Below are 17,540 nucleotides of genomic sequence, written 5' to 3'. Positions count from 1 at the left end.
ACACCACATTTCCACAGACCAACCCGTTGCTGCTTATGTTCATAGGTGGCTCTACGTATTCGTCCAATGAATGAAGCTGAAATCGATGACAGCGCCTCATATGTAGCCCATAAACTCGATGAGCAGGTAAGAATGGCGTGATACTGCAATAGTGATATGGGGTGTATTTTTCAAACGTATCAATTTGTATACATTTCCAAAAAAGAGATCAATTCGTTTTATCACTGCATGTTAATAATTCTTGTCAACAGTGAGCATTTTATTTCTGACTTGAAATTTGTGGTTCAAGTAAGAAAATACAAATATTGTGTGAGGGCTATCTTTAGAACAAGTGGAAACTGGTTGCCTGTTGCTGGTTAGGTAAGCTACAGACGTGCATTTAAGAACCAAGCTGTGTTCTGACTTCTGCATCAAGCTTTGTCTCAACCTGAGCTGATTTAGACAGCAAGTGGCTGAGCTGTGTAGCACTGCACTAACTAAATCATACTTGATAAGAGCCACCTCCCTCCTTAAACATCCAAGATACAACCTTATCTGAGAGGAGAAAAGCACATCTGCCTCTAAATGGGATTGGACTGACTGTCCCTGCTTGGATGAGTCCTGTCTTGATGAGCAGGGAAGGACTCGGAATTGAGATCCTAGTGCTAGTCTTTCTTGTGAAGCACAGAGTAGTTTGTTAATAGGTAATCACCAAGATTGCAAGAGTTTTAAGCGTTTCTATGACAATCATTCAGTGCTGCCACCTCAGCCTCTAGTATACATGATGCTTTGCATGATGTAACAAGCAATACCAAGCATATTCCTGCCTCATTGTGCCCTATAAGAGAGGTTGCAACCAACGTTACTTAACCACCAGAGTGATTACTTATGTTCCCTCTGATCAGGATTCCTCAATTTCTTTGGATCATCTGATTATTCAGATTGCTTCACTGTTTGCTTTCACACTCAACTGGAAGTCCACGGTTGTCATTTTCCTTGATATCACAGATATTGGTCAGCATCAACAGCCACAAACTAGAACACATCTGCACTTTTATTTGCATTGCACTATGACTCGTATGAGCGCCAGTTACAGCAGGATGACGACTGCTGCGGCCGGTAAGATCCATTTGAAAACGAATGGCTTTGGAGACACAGACCAAAGACCTGTATTTTTAAAATACTACATGATTCAACTCATTGCTTTTAAATCTATAAGAACCTGAACATTTCTTAGCTTGAGGCAAGATGCCAAGCACTCTCAGAAAGGAGAGGTCAACAGGGCTGTCAATGAAAAGGCCTTCATTAAAGCATGTATATCACAGCTCCAGTGTCAACACTAGTCAGTTGAGCCCATGCATTTAAGTGCACCATTATTGTGCGAACAAGCACAAATATCCCAATTCTGAAAGGTATCCCAATTCTGAAAGGTATATTAATGTTTATTTGCTTGTATTTCTTTTTTTAATTAAAGATGGTGATGCTTATGGATCCATCTGAAGATCCAGGTGACATCCTGCGAGCAAATCGTTCCAGAGAGAAAGCATTTGTGTTTGACATGGTTTTTGATGAAAGAACTACCCAGGTAATTTTGCTTCTCTGTCACTGCGTGGCTTTTAAAAACTCCATGTTTTCTTATTTATCTACGACAGGCATGGTTAGGTGCTAGGTCTCTTCCTGCAAGTGCACAGGGTTCTGTGTCAAACTAAGTACTAAGTAGCGTCCTTGCTTCAGATTACCTAGTGTTGTCTTTCTCCTTTTGATAAAGCAGATATTTTGGGAGATGAAAAAGTTAGTTGGGATAGTTCTTTTATTTTGACAGCAGCGCTCTGTAGCGTGGCAATCTGAAAACTGGATTTCTGCACATCATGTTGTAGTGCACTGCTGCAAGAGCAGGAAAACTAAACCACATATGTAGAGAGGGGGCTTATAATATGCAAGACTTTATATACTTACATATATCCAGTGAAAAACTTTATTTGAGGTGACACTAAGGGGTCAGCTTTACACCAGAAATATGGCATATTTTGGATGCTATGCCACCTTAAATCTGAGCCCTCTGTTATACAGTCCAGGAGCACATTTAACCCGTTGCTTAGTTTGATGAATCCTGCACAGTTATCACTGATCCCGAGCCTAAAGTCTCCTCCCATGGTTCCAGGGGAAGGCAAGCACTACCTGATCCTGACCCTGTGGGTGGCATTATGAGGAAGGATCACATGGGAGGAGATGGTTGTCAGGGAGAAGTGGTGACACCCTTAGGAGAGACACGATATTCATCCTTTTGTGAGGATGAAGATCATATAATTCCCAAATACCTGATGGCATGCTGCCATTACGCAAAACCCACCCATGCTAAAGCCCAAAAGATAATATATGAGAAACCACCCGAACCGTATAGGTTTTTTCACTTTGGGAATATATGGGTCACATGTGGTACCCCTGACTGCAATGGTACTGTTTTGTTTAACCATCAGTTACCTTCAGAAACCTAAAAACATTGTGGACTTCAATGCCCAGAATGCCTATGGTACTGCGACAAGGAAGAGGAGTGAAGAGTAAAGAGTTAATGAGGATCAATAGTGATGTCAAGCAGACCGTGCGTTCTAGTTGTTTCTATTCTAATCAGCTGAGTGGCACATTTAAACCGAAAACCCAGCTGCAGGTGAGGAGGGCGGCAGGAGCAGCAGAAGCAGAAGTGAAGGCCATGGCAGAGGCTGCAGTTGGAGGAGAAGTCGCAGGGTGCTTCAGAGAGTGCACAGAAGAAAGTGGAAGCATGAAAGAATGCCAAGGTGGGGCAAGAAGCCCAGCTGAGAGGGAGAAGTGCTCCAGAGTGACAGAGGACCACTCTGGCAGATGGAGTATCCAAAGGCCTGGTGGAGCCTGGTGAGCTCCCGAGAAGTGCTGCGTAAGTAATCATTGCAGCCGCAGGAGAGCTGTCAATGGGGCAGATCGGTCCTGCCAGCATCGAGACTGCACAGCAGCACCGTGAGACAACACAGAGCTGGCGAAAGAAGCCAGTGAGTCAAACTAGAGAGAGAGGTAACCCCAGGAGTGGAATTCTCCTCACATGTGACATCAGTTTGGTGAAACCTGGAACCTGATTGCCAGAAGCAGAGAACCATTGATAGTTGTGTGAAGCTAAAACCATTCCTGGCAGGCGAGTACACCAGGAGAGAAACCAGTTGTATGAAGTTGGAATCTGTTCCTGGCAGGCCAGTTAACCTGGAAAGGAACAGTTACAGCCACTCTCAAGCATAACAGTTGTTACCAAGACGAGAACTTTGTTGTTATAAAAAGGGTTGTGTATGAAGTTGAAATCATTCCAGGCGGGCGAGTAAACCAGGGAGGGAGCTGTTGTCTTCAAGGGGAAAACTTTGTTGCTATAAGGAGTACTGAGGAAATAGGATATTTACCTTATCATTACTTTATCCTTCTGACAAACTATTGTGTAACAAGATTTGCTGTGCTGGCCTGACAAAGGTATTCTATGGAAAGGATGGCCGTGACCTCAATCTAAGTAATCATTTTTGCATCTTGGAGAGAATATCCTGTGAATTGTTTGTATCCTGAGAAAGAGACATTTGCTTTGCTATCCTGACAAAAGTATTTTAAGGGGAGATTCAAGATGGCCGCCCGTAGGGGATAGACGTACCTGCGGAGCTCCCAGGTCCCGATACTGGAGGAGGCCCACCACCCAGTATCTGCGGCAGAATTTGGAGCTGAGGACTGGGCTCATGGGCTCCCCGGGAGTTGGTGAGGCGTTGGTCCCCGAGTGCTGAGGAAGCTGCGGGTCCCTGGTGGGCGCGGCGTCTTGCCACCAGCCGGCACCGAGTCAAGAGAGGCCGCTGCGGTGACCGGGGAGCGCCTGGCGTCGCAGCTGAGACGCGTGTGGCGGACAGCTGCGGGTCGGCGGGGCCTGCCAGGAAGAGGCCCGACCCGGACCCAGGAGGAAGAGAGGTGACGTGCGGCTCGGCCGGGGCCCCGAAGAAATCAGAGAGGGAACCCAGCGGTCGCGGTGCATGGACTAGGTGTGCCCCGTGAGCACTGGCGGAGTCCACGAGTGTCGAGGCAGATGCGGGGCGGGGGAGGAGTCCTGCCCCGCGCCCCCTGCACCAGGGGCAGCGCGGAGAGGAGTAGTGGAGCGGGCCTCACAAAGGCACAGAAGGCGGCCCTACAGCTGTCCGGGCCTCGCTGGGCTGGTGCCTGATTCCCGCGGAGGAGGGGCCAACCTGGCGGACGGCCCCACTTTAGGCTGGCAGCATAGACAAGTGTAGCGGGGCGAAGGACGGCCTTGCTGGGGGCCTGTTGGGTTATCCTCCCGGGACACAGAAGCGAGTGCCCCTGGGGGGGGCGTCGGTGGCGGAGACTCTTGGGGGAGCGCCGGTTTGAGAAGTCACAGAGGGACCAGTCCTGAGAGGGGAATCTGCAGCATCCCGGCCCCCGGGGCCTGTTGGCATTCTCGGCCCCCACCAGAAGCACAGCCAAGTATGGGTGCTCTGCCCATCACAGAAGGGCCCCTTTCGAACAGCTATTGGGATAAGTGTATCCCCCCACAACCCACGGTGGGGTGGAACGGTAAATTGGACGGCCAAAGGGAACTAGTTGTCGAGGACGGCGCGAGAGGAAGAAGAGTTCCGACATCTACCTGAAGTGCAAGCAGGGCGTCCCAGGCGGAGGTGGGTTTTTGGTGAGACGAGCAGTGTGCCGCGCAGTTGATACCTCCATTGGCAGGGCCACGAAAGTCAAGGGGAAAGTGGGAGAGCACAGTCGGCCCTAGGAGAAGCTCCAGGTACTCTCCCTACCATCTGGCCGTTGCAGGAGCTGAGGGACTCGGCTAAGACCGCAAGGGAGGACCTGGTAAGTAGTGTCTCACCATCTGAAGAGGAAAGCACAGCCACATTGTCACGGCAAGACTTCAGGGGGGAGATGTACGCCCTGCAAACCAGCATAACAAAGACATTTCAGGATCAATTTCAACTCCTTCGAGCTGACCTTAACGCGGCTATAGGGGAAATAAAACAGGAGCTGCGGCAGCAGGGAGAGAGGACGAACCTCCTGGAGAGAGACTTGCAAGAACTGGACAAGGAAGTGATGGCCAGTAGTGAGGCAATTGAGAGACTGGATGCAGCCACGCACAATTTGGAGATTCAAATGGAAGATATGGAAAATAGGTCCTGTCTAATCAATATAAGAATTAAAATGTTACCGGAAACTGTCCAGGACAAAGACTTAAAAGGAGTAGCCCAATTTATTTTCGCAGAGATCTTGGGGATCTCGCCTCTGGAGAAGATCGAGCTTGATCGAATACACAGAGTGGGCAGAGGAAGCGCGGGGTCACAGTCAAGACCCAAAGATGTTCTAGCAGCATTCACCAGGTACGCCCAAAAGGAAGCAGTCCTCTGGGCACTGTTCCAGGATTTAGCAAACAGTACGCTGACGGAGAAACGGCAAATGGGACCGGTTCTTAAGGCACTTAATGAGAGAGGGATCAAATACAGATGGACATTTCCATTTGGTCTGTTGTTCGAGTGGGAAGGAATAACTACACTACAGGAAGGCGCAAGCACACTGTGACTTGACCTGGACGACATTCCCACGAGTTCTGGGAGGCAAATTGCAGCAGCTGGACCAGAATTAAGGCCATGGGCCTGGTCGACAGTGGGAGAGAAGAGAAGGAGGGTGAAGCTGTGTAGTAAACCCTCTACGGAAAGCAATAAGAAATGCTCCGGGGAGGGGTTGCACAAGAGGGGTCTTAAATTACAAAATGCCATAAGGGTGGTGGGCCACTAAAGGGAGTAATTGGCGGGGGGAGCACCCATCTATGAATCAAAGGGTGGGTATACCCGAAGATGGTGGGAGGGGTAGGCTGGAAGGGCATGCCTTTTTGGAGGGGTAGCGGGGAGGGTGAAAAGGGGGGGGTCATGTGGGGGAGGGTGGGCGAAGGGCAGCGGCGGGTGCCCGCATGGGTCAAGGCCCAGAGGACAGAGAGCTCACCCGAAGTCATGAGATGCAAGGGGGGATCAGAGGGGACGGCTGGAAAAGCTTTGCCACTTGGGGACTCATACAGGTGGAGGCCCCAGGGGGACTCAGGGTATTCAGAGTGTCGAGGTATATTAATTCACTCTTAAGTGGCTAACACATAATGTGAGGGGCCGGAATACCCCCCTTAAGAGGAAAAAGCTAGAACAATTTACGAGAAAAGAGAGCCCAGATATTTTGGGATTACAAGAAACGCATCTTAGACCCAAAGACCAGGGGTGCCTTAAACTACGGGGATTTAACCAGATCCTGCACGCATCAGGGAGGACCAGGTCGGGGGCAGGGGCTATAGCATTAGCTTTCAAAACTTCAGTGGACCTCAGGATCTCTGAGACTATACGAGACAAGGAGGACAGGTATATAATAGCTAAAGGGACATATCAGGGCAGCCCGTATACTGTAGCACTAGTGTATGCATCAAATGCTGGCCAAGAGCTATTTCTGAAGCGGGTCCTGGGAAAATTAGAGGACAAGGCCCGGGGCCAAATCATCTTAGTAGGTGACCTCAACATAGCCTGGAAAAGAGATCGGGATCGGTCAGGACACCCAGTTGGGGGAGGTGGGGCAGTGATGTCGGCAGATCTAAAAGATAGAATACGTGGAGCAGGACTGAGAGATGTGTGGCAGGAGGTTAAGGGGGAGGAAGAAGGATACACCTTCCTATCAGGGGTCCACGGCTCTCAATCCAGAATTGACGACATCTGGGTAACCTCGAGCTTGGTGGGCCGGGTACAAGAGATGGTGACGGGTTCCATCGGCATAGCGTACCACAAAGTGGTGTCTATGGTAATGGACTTCGGCCCCAGGGATAGAGGGGTATGGACGTGGAGGTACCCAGGACACCTTCTTAGGGACCCGATAATTAGGCAGGAAATAGAGGAGAAGATTAGGAACTTCTTCAACATCAACCAAAGGGGGGATACAAGGGAAGAGATAAGATGGGACGCCTTCAAGGCTACGTTGAGGGGTGAATTAATAGTGGCAGCGACCCATAGGGAGAGGCAATTGAAAACGCTGGAAGCGCGGTTGGAAGAGGAAGTTGAAACAGCGAGGCGGAAGGGAGGGCCGACTCAGACTAGGTCCTCTATGAGGGCATATCGTAGAGCATTAGGACAGTTGGAGATTCTTAGAACCAAAAAGGCTGAGGGGGTTCTCCTGAGGGTACGCCAGCATTTTTACGCTAAAGCAAATAAGGCAGATACTCTCTTCGCGGGATTACTAAGGGGAGCGAAATCTAAAAATGCGATCACGGCCTTAAAGATAGGGTCGGGAGAACGAGTAACAAAAACAGGGGAGATACGAGAGGCATTGGTGACTTTCTATGAATCTCTTTACACATCACAGACCCCCCGGGACAGTTTGCAGCTAGAGTTCCTAGATAAGGTAGAGCTGGAAAGGATTGGGAGGGAAGCAGCGGAGGTGTTGAACGGGGAGATCAGAGCGGAGGAGGTACTGAAGGTGATCAGTGGTTTACCGTTGAATAATGGCTATACTGCGGCCTTCTATAAAACTTTTGCAAATGTACTGGTCCCACATCCAACCTGCCTCTTCAATACATTTGGGGCAACAGGGAAAATATCTCCCCCCATGGAGGAAGTCAGACTGACCCTTATTTTGAAGCCCAAGAAGAACCCTGAGGAGCGAACATCTTATAGGCCTATTGCGTTGATTAATATCAATGCCAAGTTCTTTACGAAGGTGCTGGTGAACAGGCTGGAGGGCTTCCTTCCCGACCTGATTCATCCGGATCAGGCAGGGTTTATAAGGGGACGGCAGACCGGAGTCTGGGGGGAATCAGATATTTGGGGGTGAGTATCACATCGACTTTGGCAGGTTGGTACTGAGCTAATTACCCACCACTGTTAAAGGACATCGAACGGGATTTCCCTAGGTGGAGGAGCCTTCCGATTTCGTGGTTAGGCAGGGTGGTAACAGTTAAAATGGTGACCCTTCCGAGTCTGTTGTACCTCTTCCAGGCAATACCTCAGGCAGTCCCATCGGACTTCTTTAAGAAACTGGGATCATTAACTAGAGATTTTCTGTGGGAAGGGAAAAAAACACGGGTCACTAGGCAATTGTTGATGGCTCCTAAGCGGGAGGGGGGGGTCTGGCATTGCCGAATTTTCAACGGTATTATGAGGCGACGCAGTTACGGGTCGTCAGGGACTGGTTGCGGGAGGGTGAGGCCACACAAAACAAGCAATGGGTGGCAATGGACAGAGCGGTGGTGCACCGCAGCTTGGCAGAGGTCCTGTGGCTCCCGAAACATCATAGGCCTAAGTATGTGTATGAAAGCACCATCACAAAATTGATGGTGGAGAACTGGGACAAATTGGTGAGGAACAAGGGAATCACAACCTTTCCCTCTCCCTTTACACCCCTGTTTCGCAATGGAGATTTTACCCCAGGGATGGAAGGAGGAGCCTTTAAGCAGTGGCAAGAGGACGGTTGTAGGTGGCTGGGCGATATGTTTTGGGGGAGGGGGAGGATTCTCTCCTTTGAGGACTGAAAGAGGGAGTATGGAGTGAAGGAGGGGGAGAGGCTCCGATATGCGCAGTTGCGCCACTAGATCATGAACCCTGTGAATAAACAAGCCGCAACAAGGGAAAAGGCGCAGTTTGAGAGGTTTCTTCTCTCGAATGATGGGTCCAAAGGTCTGATTTCGAAGGGACTGTGTCCTCCAACGTATTCCTCATCTTAGATATATCTCCTTCCAGCTCTGCTGGCCTTGGAAATTTTTTTCTCTCTAGAGGGCGCTGCGTGTCGACGTCCTCCGAGTCGATGTCCCTCGACAGCCGCCGTATCGACGTCGACGTCATCCTGCCTATAAAGGCCGCGCGCAGCGTCCGTTGCTCAGTTCCGTTTTTCCGCACTTATTCGGTGCCTCGGAATACCGTTGCTCAGTTCTTGTCAGATTAATCCTATTTACTTCGAGTTATTCGATCCGTACTCGATGGCTTCCTCGTCGGAACCGACAACTCCTCGATCCGGCTCCAAAAAATGCCGAGATTGTGGGAAAAAGATGTCGCTGACTGACCCTCACAGAGTTTGTCTGTGGTGTTTGGGAGCTGAACACCATTGTTCGGAATGCGAGGACTGTATGTCCATGACGGTTAAGGCCCTGAAGGAGCGTAGGGGGAAGCTGGAGAAAGGTAAGACTTTTAAAGCTTCTTCTTCATCGACGAAGTCGAGACACTCGTCTCCTCGTCACCATTCGCGCTCCAGGTCTCGGGGTGGGTCTCTTCACTCCTCGAGATCGAAGCACTCGAAGAGGAGACGTCGAAGATCCCCTTCTCCGTCTTCCTCTTCCTCTGTTTCACCAAAAAGAATCCCTTGCCCCACGAAACATAGTTCCCAGGCTGAATGGGAGAAATTCCGCAAAAATATGATGAGCGTCTTCGAGAAAGCGGCCTCGACCCCCTCGAAGACTGCCGAGAGCGATGCTCAGGTCGAAAGACCCGAAGGTCAAAAACGCCGCGAGTCGCAGTACCCGGCGAAGGAAACGTCTCGAGCGCGTCTCGAACCCTCGAGTAGGACTATGACCTCCAAACCTTCCTCGAAGGTTCCGTCGACGCCGTCGACGAGGGTTCCGTCGACATCGAGGTCGATGTCTTCGACGCCGTTGTCGAAGGGACCTTCGACACACGGGTCTGTCGACTCGACGCCAGCTTCGACACCGGCATCGATGCCAAGAAAAGTCACGGTTACGACACACCCAGTGACTATCCCCAGGTCCTCGACGTCGATGGCTTCGAGATTGTCGAGTAGAATTCCAATTCTGTCGAGGTCTTCGAGGCCTCCGCCTTTGTTTTCGACGCCACGCTCGAAGCCTTCGACGTCGGCGTCGACGACATCGACGTTTTCGAGGCCGATAATGACAAGTTCGGCTCCCTCTGCCTTGGAAATGGGATTTACTCCCTTTATGAGTTCAGAACAATTGAGAACTATGTCCTCAATTTTGGAAGAGGGTGAATTGTCTGAACAGGAAGACACATTTGAGTTGCAGGGACCTGTAACCCCAATTAGAGAGGAAATTTCCTTTGAAGAACGCAGGTTAAAGGATCTTCATGATTCCTTACATGAGGCAAGTGGGTTAGACACTTCCCTTGAGGTGGAGTTTGCTAGGCCAGACCCGGGGGAGCATGCTGAAACCCCCTATAGAGCCTTAATGGCCAGGATCACAGAGTTCATGGGGTGGTCTGCACCTTCAGAATCTTTCCAACAAGATGACCTCACGGATATTCTTGACAAAGGCCCACAGGAGGATCCTGTGGTGCCTTTTCATAAAGCTCTTCAGAGGAAGATCATGACAAACTGGGAAACCCCAGATGTAGTACCAGCAGTAAATAAGAAACTGTCTACAAAGTACAGGGTATCTTCTACAGACCCGGAGTTTTTGTCTAAACAGCCATCCCCAGAAAGTCTGGTGGTACAGGCAGCATCCTCTACCGATGTCAAAACGGCTTATCCTACCATCCCACAGGACAGGGACGATAAAAAATATGATGCTATGGCAAAGAAAGTCTTTTCAGCATGTAGCATGGCGTTAAAATCTGTTAATGCTACTTGCACCCTTGCTAGGTTCAGCCATACACTTTGGGAGTGTGCTTCTACAGCGGCTGACTGCATCCCAGAGGGAGAAGAAAGGGATGCGTTCCTGAATATTATACAGGACGGTAAAGACGCTATGTGTGAATCCCTCCAGACGGGCATTGATTCGGCTGACAGTATCAGCAGAGCAATGGCGGCAAGTACATCAACCAGGAGATTCGCTTGGTTGAGAAAGTCTGGTTTTGCCCCAGATGTGCAAGCCAGGCTCTTGAACATGCCATTCGATGGCTCTTCTTTGTTCGGGAAAAAGGCGGATGACAGTTTAGAGAAACTGCAAACTTCAAAAGCAGCAGCAAAATCCCACAGGAACCTCTGCGAGGGGCAAGTCCTTTCGCTTCTACTCCGCATTCGGAAGAGGTAGAGGACGACCGGCTCAAAGGGGACAAAGAAGAACTACCCGAGGTGGACGGGGTAGATATTCAAAAGCCGCAGCAACAGCAGGTGCCTCTTTACCATCGGCATCTGCATCAGCCGCCCCAAAACCACTCTGAGGACTTCCCTCACAGGACACCTGTAGGAGGCAGGTTGACTCAACCTCTGGCGGTATGGCAGGCTATCACGTCAGATGCTTGGGCATTGGAAACAGTTGCCCAAGGTTACTGCCTGCCTTTCCTACATATACCTCAGAGTCATCCACCGGGGATCAGCTCTCAGAAATCTCCAGATCTGCTCCTCTTGCAGGAAATTTTGGACCTGCTAGAGAAAGGTGCTATAGAACCGGTACCTGTAGCGGAGAGGAACAAGGGCTGGTACTCCCCTTACTTTCTCATTCCAAAGAAAGACGGAGGACTGAGACCCATCTTGGACTTGCGAGAATTGAACAAATTCCTCAGGAAAGACAAATTCACTCTTTCTCAGATCCTCCAGGCCCTTCAGTTCCAGGACTGGTTGGTATCTCTGGACCTTCAGGACGCTTATTTCCATGTGCCTATCCATCTCAAACACATGAAATACCTGAGGTTCGCAATTGGCAACTCTCACTATCAATTTCGAGTGCTGCCATTTGGGCTGACCTCCGCCCCGAGGGTCTTCACCAAGTTAATGTCAGTAGTGACTGCAAGTCTAAGGAGGGAAGGGATTCACGTCTACCCCTACCTGGACGATTGGTTGATCGGGGCTGTTTCTTCGGAACAAGCTCAGATCCAGCTAAATCATGTGTGCCACTTCCTTCACAGACTGGGCTTCTCCCTCAATTTAAAGAAGTCACAAATGATACCATCGCAGAGACTCCAGTTCATAGGAGCGATCCTGGACACTTCCCTGGGAAAAGCCTCGCCACCAGAAGTGAGGGCTCAAGATATTCTACAAATGGTTACCAAGTTCCAACATGACCAACGTCTCCCAGCCTTCGACTTTTTTGAGGTTGCTAGGCCTCATGGCATCCTGCATTTTCCTAGTGCCAGAGGCTCGCCTGAGAATGAGATCCCTCCAGTGGGCACTGAGGACTCAGTGGTCACAATTCTCAGGGAGAATGACAGATCTTCTTCAGGTTCCCGGCAGGGTGGCTCGAGACCTTCAGTGGTGGGCCTGTCAGGAGAACATTCTGAAAGGAGAACAGTTTTGGCAACCCTGGCCGGAGATAACAGTAGTCACTGATGCCTCACTCACGGGGTGGGGAGCCCACGCCAACGACTTGACCATCAGCGGTCGTTGGTCTCCATCGGAGTCCAGACTACATATCAACCTGTTACAGCTGAGAGCCATCAGACTTGCGCTGAAGGCGTTCCTGCCAGCTGTACAAGGGAAGAACGTCCTGATAATGACGGACAACACGGTGGCCATACATTACCTCAACAAAAGAGGAGGCGTAGGATCACTACCCCTGTGCAGAGAGGCGATGCAGCTCTGGTTTTGGGCAATCCGAGAAGGAATATCTCTATCGGCAGTTCACCTAGCCAGAGAGAAGAACTTGACAGCGGACGCTCTGAGCAGGCAGAACACAGTCGCCCACGAGTGGGAGCTAGCTCAGGAAGTCCTTCAAGAGATCTTCGCCCTTTGGGGAACCCCTCAGGTAGATCTGTTTGCCACCAGCCTAAACAGGAAATGCGACCTGTTCTGCTCAAGGGAATTTCCTCCGAGAGGAGCTCTGGGAGACGCGTTCATAGTGGACTGGGAGTTTCCGCTTCTGTACGCGTTCCCACCGGTACCTGTCATTCCTCAAATGATCAGGAGGTTGAGAAGATTCTGGCGAACCATGATCCTAATTGCCCCGGATTGGGCCAGGAGAACGTGGTACCCGGACCTTCTAGACTTGTCCATCTGCCCTCCAATTCGACTTCCACTCAGAGAGAACCTACTCTCACAGAAGGGAGGTCAGGTTCTCCATCCAGACATCAAAACCCTCAACCTTCACGCTTGGCTCCTGAAAGGCTGAGGTACAAGGATTGGGACCTCCCTGATGATGTTATGGAGGTGTTGCTTTCGGCAAGGAGGCCAGCAACAAAGTCTTTATACCGGTGCCGTTGGAACAGATTTTGCAGCTGCTGTAGAGAACAGAATATCAACCCTTTTTCATGTGGTACACCAATGGTTTTGTCCTTCCTACTATATTTGGCAAATTCAGGCCTTCAAGTTGGCGCCATTAAGGGCTGTCTCGCAGCGCTATCCATCTTTAAGCGTACTGCGGAAGAACCATCCTATTTCAAATTACCCTTGGTAACACAGTTTCTAAAGGGGCTAACCAATGTTTATCCCCCAAGACCATTCCAAGTTCCCCTATGGGATTTAAACTTAGTACTAACTTTCCTGATGGGCACACCTTTCGAACCTCTCCATTCTTGTTCGTTAAGATTCCTTACCCTTAAAACTGTTTTATTAATAGCACTTACATCTGCTAGAAGGGTGAGCGAATTACAAGCTCTTTCTTGTAAACCCCCTCACACAATATTTCACAAAGACAAAGTTGTCCTGCAAGTGAAGCCTAATTTCCTCCCAAAGGTGGTTTCTGAATTCCATATCACTCAGAAGATTACCCTACCATCTTTCTATCCTCCTCCTCACCCGGGGAAAGAGGAAGAGAGGTTACACAGGCTAGACCCTAGGAGGGCTTTAAGTTTTTACATCAGTAGACTAGCCAGGATAAGACAGGCAGACCAGCTGTTTGTAGGTTACGCAGGTCACAAGCTGGGGTTACCAATAACTAAGCAGACCATTTCCAGATGGATCATTCTAGCCATTCTGGAATGTTATAAACTGGCAGGGAAAGAGCCCCCTCAAAACCTTAGGGCTCATTCGACCAGAGGTATTGCAGCTTCATCGGCCCTCAAAAGAGGCGTGCCGGTTAAAGACATCTGTGCGGCCGCTACATGGTTGTCTGTCCATACCTTTACGCGTTTTTACAATTTGGATTCCTCCTCCAGTCAAGAGACTAGGTTTGGAAGGGCTGTACTGCATTCTATTCATCAATAGAAGACAGCATGAAGTCAGTACTCCCTCCTCAGATAATAGAATACTGCTATGGGAGCCTATCTAAGATGAGGTATACGTCGGAGGACACAATCCCTTCGAAGAACAAGTTACTTCTTACCTTGTAACGTTCTTTCGACGGGATGTTCCTCCGACGTATTCCTCATCGACCCTCCCATCCATCCCCGCAGTTCTACTTCCCTTGTTGTTGCAGCTTACGCTCCTTCAGGGTGATTAGTTTAGTCCAGAAAGTATTATTGTGGGCTACAAAACGGAACTCAGCAACGGACGCTGCGCGCGGCCTTTATAGGAAGGATGACGTCGACGTCGATACGGCGGCTGTCGAGGGACATCGACTTGGAGGACGTCGAAGCGCAGCGCCCTCTAGAGAGAAAAAATTTTCCGAGGCCAGCAGAGCTGGAAGGAGATATATCTAAGATGAGGAATACGTCGGAGGAACATCCCGTCGAAAGAACGTTACAAGGTAAGAAGTAACTTGTTCATCTAATCTATATAGGATTTTGGACGAAACAACTGGCAAAGGCCCATGGGCGTGTATGCAGAGGTGGGATCAGATCTAGGGAAGGATGAGTGGGAAAGGTTATGGAGGAAAATCCCCAAATTGGTTAAAGCTTCTCAGCTGCAGGAAATGTGGTACAAGAACTTGCTCGGGTGGCATTATACACCAGCCCGTTTTAGGGAGATATATCCTAATACCTCTGGGAACTGCTGGAGAGGATGTGGATGGAGGGCACGGTGCAGCACATCTGGTGGACATGCACAAAAATCAGGCCCTTTTGGCTGGAGGTCCAGAGGGCTCAGGAGAAAGCATATGGTCCGGGAGGCAGCAGGCCCCTAGAGGAGATCCTTTTGGGAGTTGGGCGGGCTACTGGCACGGGAGAGCCTAAATCCCGGGGGAAGGCGAGAGCAAACCTTACACTGGCTGCTATGACAGTAATGGGACAGAGATGGAAGAGTAAGGAGGTTCCTCTTCTACAAGACATGTTGCGGGAACTCTGGGAAATTGTGGCTCTTGAATGGGCAACATATGCGAAAGACAACAATCTACAGTCCTTTGCAGGGGACTGGGAGGAAACCTTGTTCTTTCTTAAAGATGACTTTCGAATCGGATGGCGCCCTCAGCGCCTGCGACTACTGGATTTGCAGTGAGCACTGGCGAAGGATTCATGGAGGTAATGGATCATGGACAAGGAGGAGCTGTCCCAGGGGAGGGAGAGGGGTGTTGCGGGGGGGGGGGGGCATCGTTTCTCTGTTATATACTTGGCATTCAGGAGCAACTGGTCCATGGCGCTAATGGACTATGGACGTGACGCAGCTGCCTTTGGGGGGGAGGGAGGGAGGGACGGCGGAAAGGGAGGGAGGGCAGGGCGGTGGGGGGGAGTTGGGAAACTTTCTTTTTTCTTTCTGTGTTGTAAAACCAATAAAAAGAAGTAAAAAAAAAAGTATTCTAAGGAAAGGATGGCTGTGACATTATTCTAAGTAATCGTTTTTGCATCTTGGGAAGAATACTTTTTGGAAAAAAACAGTTCTGTGGTTTTGAACAAGTGTTATACGAAACAAGCAAACTCTACAGAGTATAAATATAGTGATTGCATGATTGCACTAACCTGGATCAGAGGCAGCGAATGCGGAGTTTGATAAGTTTCCCCCTAAGCCCTAAATTCCCCTCTGCTGCTTGACTGCGGAGGGAAAACCAGAACCCACGGGGAAACCCTCCTGGGGAAGAAAACCCTGGATGTTGTCGGTCTTCGATTAAAGTCTTGCAGTTGTGGCGAGGTTCGACTTGCTGGTGAGTTTTCTTAATGGAGCCTTCAACGCCTATTAAATACAAAGGAAGGAGCTAGAGGAGAGTTGTACTTTATAAAAGGTAAGGGCCAGATCAATCCTGATATACCTGTGCTGAAGCAGTGGATCTCCTTAAGGAAGATGAAGTAGAACTGTGAATCAATGAGGACGTTCTGCGGGTTGGAGAAACAAGGATTAATACCCCTAGCTTTATATTCAGGTAGAAGGTGAAGAAGACAGAAAAGGAATAGTTTCTTACCTCTGAGCTGTCATTGGTGAAGGCGGAGTAGGAAGAACAGTAAGAGCTTGTATGGACGAGAACAGGTATTTCTTGGTAGCTGTGAACTAAAGGAGCTGAAAATATAAAGATTTGAACAGAGCCTAAGAGAGGCGTGTTGTGAACGAGTCTGTATCCTACCGTTGCTAAGTTCCTGTGCGCTGTAAGCACGAGGAACTGAATGGCATTGTTCATTGTCTGTTGGGGGATGGTTCCACAGTGTTCACGGGGTAAATACGACACTGCCTATGAATTAGAAAAACATAATGGATCGCAAGTGTGTAGATGAATGTGGCAGGATGGATCAGACGATCCGCGGGTGGAAGGCTGTGTTTTACGATCTCGCACCGTTGCCTGGTTACACAGTGGCGTTCCAGGAAATGAAGCCATTGTGGCATCCCTGACAGGGAAGCTGGGTGTCTGTGCGAGTAGAGGCTAAATCAGCGAAGGGAAAAAGGGAAAATCAGAAGAAGCAAGGTAATCAGAGATAGCAATCTTCTAAGAACGAAACTTACGATGCGTTGTGAGGAAGGAGAAGTGACGCAGGGTCCTGTAGAGATCACAGCCTCATAACTGTTCCTTCCCGGCATCAGGGGCGCAGCCAGCTGTGTCTCTGAGACGACAACTGCAATGTTACCCAGAAACAAGGGCGCCATGTAGCGGGATCCACATCTGACGCTATGGACTTGCCCCCAACATCGCTGTAGCGACCAATGGCATCTGCCAGACATAACAAGTGTTTTGCGAAAGAGACATTTTCTTTACCCATTTGAAAGCATTGTTGGATGAAAGAGATATTTATTATTGAACTGAAATTAACATTGTTGAAAAAGAACTCTTTCAAAAGTCTTCCAGAATTGACCAGGGAATCAAGGATTGCTTTATGGGAAATCTAAGTTTTAACTTTTGCACATTTTGGGTAAACTAAAACCACAAATATTTACCTTACGCACTTTGATTGTATGTATAAGTGTGAGGGTCAAATACCTTTGGACACAAGGTTATCTTTCTTTAGCTTTTAGTTTGCTAGGTGCGAACATTCTGGTTAGGATAGGGTCAGATAGGTGTTTGTCCCATCCCCTTTTAATATAAATAAATATGTCTAAAGTTGAGAAAACTACAACTTCAAAGGGATTGTGTCCTCCGACGTATTCCTTATCTTTGATGTTATCCATTCCAGCTTGCTGGCCTCGGAAAATGTTTTCATTAGAGGGCGCTGTGCGTCGACGTCCCTCGAGTCGGTGTCCCTCGACAGCTTCCGTATAGGCGCCAACGTCATCATGGGTATAAGTAGACTTGCGCAGCGTCCGTTGCTCAGTTCCGCTTTTCCGTGCTTCGTGGGCCTCGGAAACGTAACGCTCGGTTCATTTCTTCAGAAAAACCTTCTTATTCTTCGAAGATTATTACCTTTACACGATGG

At 49.3% G+C, this 17,540-nt stretch overlaps 1 protein-coding gene across 1 annotated transcript in view; it reads left to right on the top strand.

The window, feature by feature from the left end:
* Window positions 1–17,540, top strand: part of LOC138569550 (kinesin-like protein KIF19) — a 3,041,213-nt gene that overhangs the window by 479,975 nt on the left and 2,543,698 nt on the right. The window contains exons 3-4 of the mRNA XM_069647615.1: window positions 46–126; window positions 1,454–1,564. Of these exons, the coding sequence (XP_069503716.1) occupies window positions 46–126; window positions 1,454–1,564 (192 nt within the window). The remainder of the gene's footprint in view (window positions 1–45; window positions 127–1,453; window positions 1,565–17,540) is intronic.

This window comes from Ambystoma mexicanum, chromosome 2q (assembly GCF_040938575.1).
Source record: "Ambystoma mexicanum isolate Mex_15411 chromosome 2q, UKY_AmexF1_1, whole genome shotgun sequence".
NCBI classification, from domain to species: Eukaryota; Metazoa; Chordata; class Amphibia; order Caudata; family Ambystomatidae; genus Ambystoma; species Ambystoma mexicanum.
This window is presented reverse-complemented; position numbering and strand designations above follow the sequence as displayed.